General features: G+C 26.9%; 2 protein-coding genes across 2 annotated transcripts; both read right to left on the bottom strand.

Annotated features, from left to right (window-relative positions):
- Nucleotides 1–2,427: 2,427 nt before the first annotated feature.
- LOC113374560 lies at nt 2,428–5,587 on the bottom strand. Its single transcript, XM_026614535.1, has 5 exons — nt 5,510–5,587; nt 5,235–5,393; nt 3,775–3,928; nt 3,074–3,353; nt 2,428–2,898 (listed from the first exon to the last, which is right to left on the bottom strand). Exons 1-5 carry the CDS (start codon nt 5,540–5,542, stop codon nt 2,706–2,708), a joined length of 819 nt encoding a protein of 272 aa, XP_026470320.1. The 5' UTR covers nt 5,543–5,587; the 3' UTR covers nt 2,428–2,705.
- Nucleotides 5,588–8,274: 2,687 nt separating this feature from the next.
- Nucleotides 8,275–12,350, bottom strand: LOC113378770. Its single transcript, XM_026619366.1, has 5 exons — nt 12,288–12,350; nt 12,014–12,220; nt 11,291–11,447; nt 11,026–11,186; nt 8,275–8,925 (listed from the first exon to the last, which is right to left on the bottom strand). Exons 1-5 carry the CDS (start codon nt 12,321–12,323, stop codon nt 8,629–8,631), a joined length of 858 nt encoding a protein of 285 aa, XP_026475151.1. The 5' UTR covers nt 12,324–12,350; the 3' UTR covers nt 8,275–8,628.
- Nucleotides 12,351–15,107: the final 2,757 nt, after the last annotated feature.

Raw genomic sequence — 15,107 nt, forward strand, 5'->3', positions numbered from 1 at the left:
TTCTTTCTTTGCAATTTCCAATCAACAATACAAATTTTAATTAATTCTAACTCAACATCAAACTCTAGCTTAAGACATTGTGTACTTCTTAAATATTTCTTCTATTTATTCGTTTCACATTATCTAAATTTTTCATAGATCTTCTTTCTTCTGAATCCATCTTCTTCATTTTTATACTAATGCTATTGCGTGTTTTCCTAATTTTGTGAAATTTTTACTTGATACTGTTTTTTTTTTCATACATCTTCGATATTTATGTACTTTCCCCAATATATTTCGCCATTCAAGGCTCATAATAAACATTGTAACAAGCCTGTTATCAATTTGTTAATAATTATAAATTGAAAATTAAAATAATTCTGAATTATGGTGATTTGTGCATGGTGACAAAACATTGAATGCATTACCACTTCAGACTTAGCTTTCAAATTCATTATTACATAGAAATGCATTGCATGTTATAGAATTGAATCATTTTAATAAATGTTAATCAAAACTATAAACCAATAAAATTGTTTGTTCTGCTACTAAAATAATATTGTTAATCACAAAAAATTATTAACAAATTAATTAACAATTAATATATTAATAACATCATATTCCATTATATTTAAAAATATTTTAAAAAACTCTTTGTTTTCAAGCTTTAAACAATTATTATAAAAATGTTCTTAACCTGCGAAATCAAATTTTTATTTATACAGGAATTATAAGCTTTGGGAGCTAATTAGTCAAAATGCGGACATCATTGTTTTAGTTTATCTGACATTGAGTTCATAGAAAAACACTTATTGTGCTACTTTAATTTATTATCTTTTTGGGCTCAGCATTCAATACGAATTTTTGTAAATGATATAAATTCATAGTTATATTTTCTAGTGTTTAAGTTTAATCAATGTGAGCGATGTTAAATGTAGAACTGCTTTAAATAAAATAATGAGCCTCCATTCCTACACTATATTGAAAATTTAAGCCTTTTAAACGGTATAACAAATTCAGAACAAATTAATATGTAGTATCCGCGGTAAAAGTACAATATTATATTGGATTTTTCTAATAATAATTTCTCTAATAATGTTGTCTATAATTTTTATGTTTTTGTAGGTTTTTTAGTAAATATAATATCTAAATTACATTTTTTTTAGTAAAAATTTATTATACATTATTACCAGAGACGCTCCTGGGGTCCTCAGAGCCCGCATGTCATATTTTTTCTAGTGCTGCCTCCCCCCCGCTATTATTTTACCTGTTCTAACAGATTATTATTAAAATTATTATTATTAGTTAATAATAAAATTTTGAAACATTTTACTTATTTATTTTGGGCATTTTATGCGATTTATTCTATTGAGCAAATCATACAGCGCAAAAAAAATCTAGCCTTTCATTATTAAACATAACTGGTATTTCAGGTTGGATTATTTTAAATTATTTTTTTATTCTTTAATATATACAAAATTGCATCTTAAACTTCTCCTAATTGATATCGTAAGGGCCGAATTGTATGCATTCATCTTTACTTTCCAATTTGTTGTTTTAAAGTAAAATTATTAACGTATTTTAAAAATATTGCGCAAAGATTAGCAAAAGATGCAATGAAATTATATATTTCTTGAATTATATTGAAAGAAAAAACTATATTGTAAATTCCATATCCGAATCTTGTGTTGACGCTCTCTATGGCGTGTGCTAGTATTTTTCGCATGCGTCGCATTCAAGGTAGGACCCTGATTATTACTTAATTTTATATTTTAAGTGCATTAATGTGTCAAATCTTGTTCATATGTGTATCATTTAATGTGCCATGTATACATTGTATCTTATATTATTTTAATTTCTATCACATCTCAGCTGCTTTTTGGCAATAATAATGTAGACATTTTATTTTTCTTATTTGCAATCTTGAATTTATTATACAAATTCTAATATTGTCTAGGCTCGTAAGTAAATTGAAATGTTTGGCTGATCACAGTTTTCATTTGTTTTCAATATCAAACAATGTCTTAAATGTTTTTTGCAATTTTTCTCATTAATTTCTACAATATTAATTCATTTTTATAATGACATATATCCTGAAAAATTCCCTTAACAAATTTTAGAAAGATTTATCAAAATCCGAATAATCGTTTAGGAAGAGTATATTTACATACATCATTACAGAAGAATTTTATATTCTTCTGTAATGATGTATAAATTTTATATTATATATATATATATATATATAATATATATATATATATATATATATATATATATATATATATATATATAATATATATATATAATCATTATTAGCGTAATTAGCTATCCCGTATATACGGAATAGGTATATACGAAATGCCCGTAAACCTAATGAAGACCATGATCTCTATCGTCATATACATTTTATATAAATCACCGAAACAAATTTCAATTAATAATTAATTACAAAGGAACGGCCCAAACGATTTATTTTTATTAAAAAGATACATGTAATTTCATAAAGCTTCTATATTTATATATTTTAAATAATCAGAAATTACTATAGTTAATGACATTTTGTTTGTGCTCCTTACATAAAATACAATTTTATACATTTTAATTTTTATACATATTTTTTATATTTAATTGCACAGATCATTTGTGTATTTATTATATTAATTGACTACTTTATGATAATTTGAATCCTAATTAGTCTATTCAAGATTGTTTTCCTGGTTTAAGCCTTACTTAGCAATCTCACTTTTGCATTCTTCGCCGGGTGGCGTGGGTATGCATCGCAACTCCGTTTTATCAAAGTGCAAGCCATTTGGACAATCATAATGTTTTATTTGCCATTTGTTGTTAACCAAGAAACATTGATAATATTTTTTACAATCTCTTCGATCGGAAAAAACGTTTTCACTTTTGCATGCAGTTCTGAAAATAATACATAATATATAATATCAATATGTAAATTAATGCATAATGTATATGTAATATTTGTTGCAGTTCGTAAATTTTATGTGGATAATTATTTTAATAATAATTTATTTAAAGTCGGTCTACTTTTGATTGAATAGGTAAAAAGTAAAAATATAAACTTTCAACTAACCTGCACGAGAAAGATTTTGGGTCAAACCATTCGTTGACGTCGTCTTCACATTTCAGTACGATCGGTTGCAATTTGTCATTGCACCAAGCATAAATTGATGGGTCCGGTGCATAGGTTATAAAAGAATTGGGATTTGTGCATTTCATGACGGTGCAATCAGCTTCTGACGATTTCTTTTTACACATATTTTTAGAATGATCATATACATAGTTAGGTGGGCATTCGAAAACCTGACCTTTACCATCTTTGCAGAATAAGTATCTTGTGCAGTCTTTCGGATCTGATGAATGGAACATATATTGTCATTAGTTAACATAATTGTTTTAAAGTCTTTTTTTTCTCGCAATAGTTAATATAATTTATTCAAACTCTCTCTTTCTCTTTCTCTTTCTCTCACTCCCTCGCATTTATTTGCGTTAAGTGAATTACAGTTGAACTTCATAGTATATTTCTTCTTGATTTTGTTTTTGAAATCAGTAGTACAAACTTAAATAATCATATTATTCAATTAATCATTATTAACTTCAAAATAATATATCATAGTACCGAAGTATCAATAATAAATTCATAGAAACCTATATATAGAAAAATAAGAAAACCATATATTGATAAAAAAAAACATATATTAATAAAAAAAACAATATAGGAATAATGTTAATTATGCTAAAGTGAGTTTGTTACTTTTCGAGTTTATAGATTACCTGGCTGATATCCTACAACCGCGCATGTAGTTTCTGCCGTCTTACAGTTTTCCCCAGGTTTTGATGAGCACATATCATCTACACAAAATGGAGCATCGGAATTTGAGTCTCTGCAATTGATTGTTGTAATTGGGGTTTCTTGTCCAGCGCACAACTGCAAAAAAATAGATTTTTTCCTAGGGGGCCGTTCAAGTATTACGTAAGAACTATAGGGGGCGGGGGGTTATTGATTTGCTTATTTTGGGTAAGAACTTTGCTTACTTTTGCTGACAAAGGGGAAGGGGGGTAAATAATTGTAATAAATCTGCTTACGTAACACTTAAACGATCAATGAAATTGTGACTTCAATTATAGGCTATGCACAGATACACATTTTTTTATATATCTCCATGCATATTTATAGTTTGACATTTACAATTATTCTAAATCAAAGCTTGATCGGTAGTTATACTAATTTAAAAATTATTTGATGTAACTTTGTAAGAACCTATAAGGTGTTGTTAAGTTAAACTTGACGATTCGCTGAGCGATTTCTTTATAATCGGTGGATGAGAGCAAAATTTTTTGTTAACGTTTTCATTAATAATCTTGAACCTATTTTGCCAATTCAAAAACTGTTCGATAAAAATCGTTGGAAATTGTGATGATCAGTATGTGGCAAACATAGGGTATCTTAGTTATATTAAGATTTTTTTATGATTTTTGTGAATTATTGCATAGTTATAAAGATTATGATCTGAACAAACATCTACAATCTATAAATAGTGGTTGAATTTAAAAAAATCATAAAAGATTCGATGAATGGGTTGCACGCATAAGATATATAACATTTATAGTTCCAATTGAAAATCGGATTGATTAGTGTATAAGAAAAGCAAATTCTCTGATAATTTTGAATAAACAGTTGAAATTGTTATCATTACAATTATAAAAGTTGTTAAATCTTACATCTTACTGACCACAACAATTATTTGCATATCGTTAATTCATGCAAATTGTTTAAGGCAAAGTACCACTTAAACCTAATTCTAACATTTTCACTAACTTCTAAGTCTTCATACTTTCATTGGCTATTCACATATTTCACTAAATAGCTTTAATTATAATTAATTAAATTATTTTAATTTAATTTATTATAATATACCGTTTGTTATAATACAAACGTATAAAGTACAAAGATATAATATTTACTCATATATATATATATATATATATATATATATATATACATGAAATTGTTTAGGCCTATAGTTACATAAAACAAATGTAATATATATTTATGGGCTTACGTGGTTTTAATTTAAAACAATATAAGCAGCTACGACAATCTTTATATATCTTGAAGTGACTAGAAAACTTATGAATATAAATTTAAAAAATGTTATGAATTTATACAAAAGCTTGAATAATCTTTAGATAAAATTGAAAACATAAAATTTTCAATAAGTTCAATACTTTACCTTCAAAGTAGAACAATCGTGACAAAATGTTCCCAACTGCTTATTAGTACACTTTATTTCTTCATTGCCAAATGTTGTTCGTGCTCTGGATCTTCCCACTGGGAAACCGCGGACATATGTGGGCGAATTCCTGTCAGCAGCCACAGCACCCAAGGCAAACTGCATAAATTTTATTCTTTAATTAAAATTTAATTTGTAGTATATTCATTAAAAAAACTCCAAATTATTTTAACTATTAGTACAGAACTAATGTTTAACTAATTACAAATATTTACCACTGCAACCAATAAAGCTCCTAAGAACTTCATTGTGAAAACTTATTCCTAAGTAAAATTATATGCAACTTATATTGCAGTCATAATCTTATATGCCTTTATATATTATTTCTAAGTTGCATATGTCAGAGAGTAACAGAGTAGGTTAACAATTTCATTTATAATATTACAAGAAAAAGCTCCTAAAGCTCAACTTATAAAGAACTTTCTCTTATGATATTGATTTTAACCAATGTGAAAAATTAAAATATTGTGATCTCATTAACAACTTGATGTGAAATTTATTGATATATCATAAAATAAATTTTAATTATATTTAATTTAAAATTCCAATAGTTATTATCACTATTTTTTATTATTGGTACAGCTAATATTTTAGCTTATTTTATTTTAAAATTAATTGATGATATTCAGGGAACATATTATTTCTAATTACACTAAATTTATCACTTATCATTGCGTATACATTTAGAAGTTGCAGTTATTAGTTAATTAATATGTTCTAATTTGTTTGTACACTTAATATAAAAAATATTCTCTGATTTGGAATGTAAGGTATCCGGAAATATGAATAGTTTTATTAGATTGTTTTATAAATCTAAATTTTGGTATATGTTTCACACCTGAGAAATCGTGTTGTTAATTGCACTATTTATCTCATATCTAATCATTAACTTCTATAAAATAATTTCTATTTAAATAGTTCCATAATTTATTACTTATAATATGTGTACATATGTTTATTGATATAGTTATATGCATATTTAAGCAAGCTTAGCAAATACTAAAATTAGAGAAATATCAACCCATATAATATTTTAATACATCATATTGTTAGTAATATATTTACCTATAAGAGTAGAATTATTTATCGCCAACATCGTTTCTAGTTGCTTGGAGTGCAATAATATAATTTTTAATATTAAAGTTACAAGTTGACTCTGTGTTAAGCAATTTATTTATATAGTAATGTTACTAAAAAGTGCTTGAATAAATATCATTAAATAATAAATTTGTCAGAATTTCTAAAGTTGCCTCAAACCATTATAATTTTGATGTATGACGGTCCGTTTAAAAAGTTTTATTTTAGTGGTAATGTTTTACACTAAAACATGCAAATTAAAATCTAGTATTTTAAATTTATATAAAAATATTTTGGGTAAGGATTTTTTGGGTAGCTTATATTTTTAATGCTTTTAATGTGGCTCCATAAGATACAGAAATAGCATGATATTTTTACAATCTCTCAAAAAAGAAGATTATGGGGCCGATTCCGCCGTAAAATAGACCAATGTTATGGGTAAGCTATACTACCAAGCGCTTCTCATACAAAATGGCACTAAAATACTGTCATAACGCCATGTATTTGCTGTGCCATCAGGCGTTATATACATAAAATGCAACTTCACCAATGTTATCATGCCACATCACAAAGATGCGTTTATGATAAGATTGTACGTTTGACGTTTGTGTGTTTTCTAGGTTAGGTTTTTTATCTAAATCGACTGACTGCACAGCAACTACATGGCATTTGGACAGTATTTAGTACCATTTTGTAAGAGGAGCGCTACGTAACATATATGAGATATGATCTCGTAAAGTATTAATCTATTCAAACGAACAACATAAGACATATTGACTGTCACGTTTCAATTTTAATGTTGTTACACTCCTTACTTATTCAATAAAAAAAATATTTCTGAACTAAAATTAGTAAATTTTTAACTAATAGAAAGGTGAACAAATCTAATAACTAATAGAAATATGAACAAATTTATGAAAAAAACAAATAAACTGATTCCATAATAATTTAGTTGATCTGCATTTAACCGGAATAGAGCATCAAGTACTCGAGTGTATTTTTCAAGTTTTATTGGGACACATCATATTTTCAGATATAATTTTGTAACATTTCCAGAATATAATCAAATGTTTTTGCAAACATTCTAGTATTAACATTTTTATAGTAGATCTATAACCCATACTACAACTTTGTGTTGAAATGTAATTGCAATATAATGTTGTGATAGGAGAGGGGGGGAGCTAATAAAGGTTCAATTTAATTTTTAGTAACTATTTTATGAAAACCAAGTCAACTTGCGGTGATCCATTGCGTGGTGAAGGCTAGTTACATGTGTTCCACCCTCTACTTTTGCTACAAAATTCCATAGTGATAGTGACTTGATTGTTATCGGTAAAATGGTAGAATATTATTAGATCTTTTAACCAATTTTAGTAGGTGCCACCAAATGAACGAAAATGTCTGTCCCTTAGCACCAGACACTAAGTCGTCCTTTAGTTCCGGACAGTAAACATAATGATATTTCTTGCGAGAATCTACGTAATTTATTCCAAGTATTTAATTTTGTTCTGTATGAGCGCTAACGGTCACTACATACCCCCATTTTTTGTATTTCCTAGTCAAAGAAGGAAAAACTTATGGTGAATGCACCAGCTGAGAGCATCGGTGTGGCCCAGCCAAAAAGGTGGATGAATAGTTGCAATATCTAATAATAAGAATATTCGTCAAGGACACATGTGCAGACATTCCAGTGTGTGGAGATGGCTACATATGTGATTGATGCAGGTTTTTTTTTAAATGTCCGGTACTAGGTGCCACTGTTTAAAATCATATTTTTTGATACCAAAGTTTGATAGATAGTATTAATTATATTTTAGCAAAGATTGCGGTTTTGTTAGTTTAGTTAGATTTCTAACTTTGTTATCTAACATAAATTATAATTTAATAAACATTTCATAAAATATTTTTTGATTTATTTATAAATAACTTTAGGTGTCCGCCACTAGGGGACTTCCCCCTACATTTAGAAGTCCGTATTATTTCTTACTTTTAATTTTATTTTCTTCATTTTTATATTAACTCTATATCTTTATCTATCTATCTATTAGTTCAACCAATAAAATTAAGCGTAAAATGAATAATTTTGATTAGAACAAATATATTCATGGATTTAAAAAAATCTAAATTGTAAAATTCTTAAATGCCTTATCATATTTGCGAGCCTGTGTTCAACCATAATATTTTTTTATATAACACATAAAGTAAAACAAAGTACATATTTTGTATAGTTTCTTTTGTTGAATACTTCATCAATATATTAATATAATTTAGGTTTCCTCTCGCAAGTTCCTGTGTTGCAGCTTTGAGTAGCTTGGTTAAATACTGTTCCAATCGGACATTGATCAGGAACTGGCTCTCCTTTAGGACGTAAACACGTGAAGAACTTCCGGCATGTTGCGTCGTTCTTGAAAGCAAATTTTCCACGTGCTCGGCATTGCCCGACACAGGTTTCGCTCCTTGGGGAAAACTCGGCGGGTTCTTCGCATTGCAATACGGTTCCTCTTCCGGCCATACATACGACGTACAATGATTTATCACCAATGTACGGAAGCACCTGGTAATTATTAATTACAATCGACTTAACTAATTTGTCATTCTGAATATATGTTTGAAAATTTTTACTGAAACTAGTGGAGAGCATGGCATCGTGTCTTAAGACAAATTGCTGGAACTTCCCGTTTTGAAAAAAAAAGAATTTTTGAAAAAAAATTATTTTGAAATATTTTGGAAATTCAGAACATTTTTTCAAAGCAATCGTACTGCTTTAACTGCATAAAGACGAAATATCGAAGCGCGTAAGCGCCGCCTCGCCGACTAACGGATAAACATTGGTATGGAACCCATAGGAATGTAAACAAAATTTATACTTATTGTTAAAATTTCTATAAAATATCTGATAATTTTATGTGCATATGTCTAATGATCATTTTTGACCGCCAAATGGCGTTTTTTTTACTTTTTTTTATTAGATCTCCGAAACCGCTAGACCTGCCTCTATGAAAATTTGATCAGTTCTTCATATTGTTAATACAAATGAAATGTTTTTGAATTATTAAAATCGGACGCTTCGTTCTCTTGAAAACTGAGTTACCGTTTTTGGCACATTTTGCCTTCGTCAAAAACTATTCAGCACGTCTCCTTATCAATACGAATCGAATGTTTTTCAAATTATTCAAATCGCTTCATCCGTGTTCCCGAAATCGTTGACGAAAATTTGTATTCGAACACACACACATACCCGCACACACACACACACACTTACATCCATTTTTTCTAAGATATGCGAAAATGTTCAGAAGGTTTTGAAACGTAAAGATATATAAAAATTTTCATTTTCGATTTTTTGCGATTACTATAACTTGCCCTACTGGAAGTTAATAATTTTTACTTCCCGGAGAAGTTGATGTTTTTTTCCCAAAATCCAATTCGCTAATTTTATATTTTATCGACATTTCAAGTCATATTGAATCGAATGAAACCAAATTTGAAAAATATGGTGTGTGCATGCGAGCCAATTTTTGACATTTCGTCAATCTTTTTTCAAAAACGGCTGGACCGAATTCGAAAAGTTTAAAGCCATTTGATGTAATTTGATAAGGACTTTGATCAATTTTGCGCGACGATTGGCTTTAAAATTAAAAAAGATGTGTTGTAACGGTTTTCGCAACGGTCCACAGAAATTAATTAATAATTGTTTAAATAGATTCTTTATGTTATTTTCTTTATATTATGTTTGTGTGATTTGGTGAGCAGTCTACAAAACTTCTAGCAAAACAAAATGTTAATTTGAATGATTAAATAAATAATATAAGGAACTACTTATATGATTTACGTAAAGGTGCCTGTATTCTTATAGCAGATGCTTAATATTTCATAAAATAATTTATTAAGTTTTTTTTAAACAAAATTTTTGACGTTTTAAATGAAATTTAACATGGCCATGAAAGTTCATGCACTAAACACTTCTAAGTGTGAGAAATTAATTGGAAATTGAAATTGTTGATTTAAGTGAAAACTAAAACTTTATTCTCACACTAATATCTAAATCTCAATTTCGGTTATATAAGTCAATTATTAACCTTATCGGGAAGATTTTGAATTTAGCCTCAAAGCAAAATACCACTTGGGAATATCTACGAACTTGCTACAGTACTTGCTATTAGTTTATTATTTATTTTTTGCTCTTATTTTGCTAAAACTAAAAAAATCGCTTAATTATTATAGATACTACATTAACGATAAAAAATATCTATGTTTAATTTCTGGCAAGAAAAAAAATTACAAGTTGCCTAACTTGCACTTCTTATATTGTCTGAATTCTACTATCCTGATTTTTCTTAAAATCAGGTCTTTCATTCCTTCGCAATTTTAATGTGAAACCTAAATACCCATACATAAAATCCATAAAAGTTTTTTTGACGCTTTAGAATATTATTTGTATATTTTTAACTTTAATTTTTTAGATATTTGATATCATATTCTAGATATTTTTCACACAGCAATAATTAAAATGTACTTCTGTTATTTTCTTCAGAGAGATAAAAAGTTCTATTTTCAATATCATTTGCAATTTCAAAAAATGTTATTGGAGTTTTTATATCAAATATAAAATTTCATTAACAATTTGCAATAAATTAATTAATAATTCAATTACCTTAGGCTGTGCAGGACATGTAACTGTATAGCATTTTGTGCCCAGAGCCATAGGTCCGCAATTATGACGTAACGGATCATATGCAAAATTTGCGGGGCAATAATATTGGGTTCCTATACTATTTTCGTCACAATAATAATAGCTTTGACAATCATTTATATCTAAAAAACGAAAATTAACAGTAAATTAGTTTAGAAATAAAATATTAATTATTAAAATGAAAAATGTATGAATAAATAAATATAAAATAATGATCGAACCGTACTTGGATAAAATCTCGATGGTGACGGACATTTGAAACCTTGTACTTTGCAGACTGTACTTTCTTTAGTGGTGCACTGTAGATATCCACTTTGATCAGCGCACACTTGATCTGGGCTACAGGATTCCTTAACCGGATCTGCTCCTATTTCCGGACAATACTGTAACAAAGAAGTATATATCAAATAAATAAATAATCATGCTATGATTATCATAATCACGACGAAAAATCAACAGATTAAATTAGTGATCAAGTTCATAATTATATATAACTTCATTTGAAAGTTTATGATTAATTAAAATATCAGATTCGTAAGATTCAATTATATTGATTTATTTATTGCAATAATATTAATTACGGTATACTTTTCACTATAAAATTAATTGATGGACCCTTTATCACTTCTTTATTAAATACATAGATATAAATAATATTATCATACAATCAATCATATAAAACTATATCACACCACTAACAATTGAAAAAAATAAGTTTATCTTCATATTTGTTCTTCATAGGAAGTTCATGTAATTTGCCGCAAGGCAAAATACCAATACCAACTAGTTTTTTTTAACTTTTTGCAGTAATTTTCTGAAAAACTATTTTAGCTTGAAATTGTATTTAGATATATATGTTCAAGTGAAGACTGGAATCTCTGGCTATTTATAAGAGAAACTCTCCCAAAATAATGTGTTCCTAAAAATTATAAATTGTATGCATATATACCTGCATTTCGGGTGAACTGCACGAATTCACGCAACTAAATTTTACTTTTTTACATTTTTGCTCGGGTTTCGGTACAGGTGTAGGTTCAGGAGTAGGTACTACTCCTGGTGCGGGCTCATCCAATGATGCAAATACTTCTTTATTTACTGTTAAAGGCGTTCCGTCGACATTAAACTCACCATCATAAGCGGTAACGACAGATAACGCCTGAAATTAAAAAAATAACAAATTTACATAACTCTTTAAGAAAATAAACTTTCACATTGAACCATACCACAAAACTAATAAAAACCAATGTGATATAAAACATTCTAATAAATATGTTACCCAGCTTTATATGTGGACTAATTATGATTAATATATTCAAATGGGTTTATATACATTTTAAAAATAAAAAAACGTTCTTATCGTTGCATTCTGCAAATAACAGGATTATTCGTTATTATACTTGGCCGTTTGCATATTGCAAATATTGAATAATAGAAGGTTATGATCTAAGCTTGTAAAACTTATTTATGTACAATAAGTTTTATTATGTCTTAGTTTCAGACACATTTTTTTGCAACCTCATTTTAATTTCTAGAAGATATATAATAGACATAAAACTATCATGAAAAGCAAAAGTATTAAATTATTGCTGAAATTATGTAGAACATTGAAAAAATATTTTTTATAATTTTAGCAGTATTAACAATGTTATTGATGCATCTTGGATCATTGGTAATAACCCGTATAAAATAATAAATTTCTATGCGGAAACAAAATATTAAAAAGAAAAATGAATTTGTGTGAATCTATTAATAATAAGTTTATATTTTGTATAACCTATTTGCAAATCATAAACTATTTGAAATTATATGCATCGAAATGATTTTAATTGAAATTACTTTAATCAGTTAAGCAGGTTTTTCTTGATTGGCAATTAAATTTTTTCGGTCACTATTCTAAAATATTTTAAAACTATTAGGTGGTTCAAAATTATTGTCTCCTATTAGTGTCAGATGAAATTTTGACTTTGTAATCAGCAGACAGAGCCTATTTCTAGACAATTTTAGAAATTCACAAACAATTTGATATATTTAAACCTTTATAAAGAGTCAACCTCTCATTTTGAGACTCTCGACCACTAAATCACTAAAAGACCTATCTAATTATTTTCGATATCTGTCAGGTTATGCAAGTTTCAAATAAACACCTAGTTCATTTATTATTACCATCTATTTGATAATAACTATGCGTTCTATTCGTTATCTCTCATAAAAATTTAATTCAAGGATTTTTTCTACTTTTAAAACAGCTATCAGAAATATGAGCTAGAGCTTTTCGGAGCTTTTTTTTAGCTAAGCACGTAGCCACAAAAAAAATTGTGCATAAATAAATTCTTATTGAAATTAAATAATAAACAATTTTACATTGATGATACCATTTTATTCAATATTAATATTTTATATACATAAAAGTATTTGGATTAATTTGTAAACTAAATAGTTGTAATTGATACATGTAGTGCCTATTACAATTTGATATAAACATGTAGATATATTTTGTTTAAATGATCAATAATAAAATCTAAGGTCTACATTTAATCGTATTGTCACGCACATTGAAATAAAATATTTGTACATTTATACACACACAAGATATGATTTTGTTTGATATTCCTTGATGTAACATTTATTAAATTATACATACTTAAATTATTATATAATAATATATATAATAAACTGAAATCAAATGCTTTTAAGATAAGTTTTGATAACTGTATATTTTGATTTTATTGTCAATTTCACAGATTTTTTTCAAGTTAATTTATTGTCATAATTTACAAGACATTGTAGTCTATTCAATATTTTCTATATGTTAAAATTTAAATTTACATCAAATTTAATTATTTCATCATTATACATTGAGATACATTTATATTATTTTTATTGTTTGATACTTTATTGTCAATGTTAAGATCACGTTAATTCCATATAGATTTCTTGTATTTATGCAGTATCTTTATTTCTGATAATAAAGTATTATAAAGTAAATTCAGATATTTATTGGAACGCTAAAACTAGGAAATGTACGTGATTATTCTTATTAATGGAGATCATTTTTTATATATTAGAATTTTCAAAAGTTTATTTTTTTAAACATTTGAGTAAATTATGTTTATTTGTATTATAAATATGTTTATAAATAATATTTCCATATATAATCTAATCTATAGATATATTTCCAACTTTATTATACTAAATATCCTTCGGTCTATATTATTGTTTCTCCCACGTATTGTCAAAACTTATTTTGAGCTATGATTGCTAAATAATATAAATTATTTTATACTTTATTTTGGGAAATATGTATTTATGATAATTCTGGTATTTTTAAGCGTACACAGAACATACGACAAAATCATTTTCTTTATACAGAATATATAAAATATCAATGTGCGATGATCGACAAATTAGTATATTAATCGTATTATAAATATACTTGTTTTTTACAGATTTTTAAAAAAGAAATAAAACTGAATTCAATAAAAATTGTTTTTACATTTCGATGGTGTCTTTGTATATTCTGTGTACGCTTGTACTATTTTTTCTGAAATAATATTGTTTTAATATTTAATATAGGACAAGATTCCACAAGTGCGCGTGATCACTTAAAATATTATAACCAGACATTCTTGATTTTTGAAAATATTTTTCTGTTTAAACAGGTTTTTTACTATGATGTAAACAATAATCCACACAAAAACTATTAATTATTTATCTTGGGTGAACATTTATTCAGTATTTTGTTGAAATTATAGTATGTGTGTTTGAAGCGTCTCTGCAATTCGATGTAATTTTTAAAAATCCTCGAAAATCATTTTTAATAATATGATGTTCAACTTATTTACAACATAAAACTTAAAACCGATTTTTTTTTAATAACTTACTCAATAAAATTTATATTCAAGTGAAGCAGACAATCATACATTTTATAACTACACATACAATTTGCATACAAGATTATATATGTTGGTAGTATGACTTTTTTCAACACAGAATTATGCATTTCTCTGGCATATTTTCATAATCAATTATTTTATTTTACTTAT

This window comes from Ctenocephalides felis, unplaced genomic scaffold, assembly GCF_003426905.1.
Source record: "Ctenocephalides felis isolate EL2017-DRISC unplaced genomic scaffold, ASM342690v1 CF-g0.4_SCAFFOLD_01886, whole genome shotgun sequence".
In the NCBI taxonomy this organism is placed as follows: domain Eukaryota; kingdom Metazoa; phylum Arthropoda; class Insecta; order Siphonaptera; family Pulicidae; genus Ctenocephalides; species Ctenocephalides felis.

Coding starts and splice junctions, on each gene's coding strand:
- LOC113374560 (XM_026614535.1), bottom strand. CDS start 5,542: ATGAAGTTCTTAGGAGCTTTATTGGTTGCAGTG. Junction 3,929..5,234: donor ACGATTGTTCTACTTTGAAG/GTAAAGTATTGA, acceptor ATTTTTTTGCAG/TTGTGCGCTGGACAAGAAAC. Junction 3,354..3,774: donor GGTTGTAGGATATCAGCCAG/GTAATCTATAAA, acceptor TCCATTCATCAG/ATCCGAAAGACTGCACAAGA.
- LOC113378770 (XM_026619366.1), bottom strand. CDS start 12,323: ATGTTTTATATCACATTGGTTTTTATTAGTTTTGTG. Junction 12,221..12,287: donor TGGTTTTTATTAGTTTTGTG/GTATGGTTCAAT, acceptor TTTTAATTTCAG/GCGTTATCTGTCGTTACCGC. Junction 11,448..12,013: donor GCAGTTCACCCGAAATGCAG/GTATATATGCAT, acceptor TCTTTGTTACAG/TATTGTCCGGAAATAGGAGC.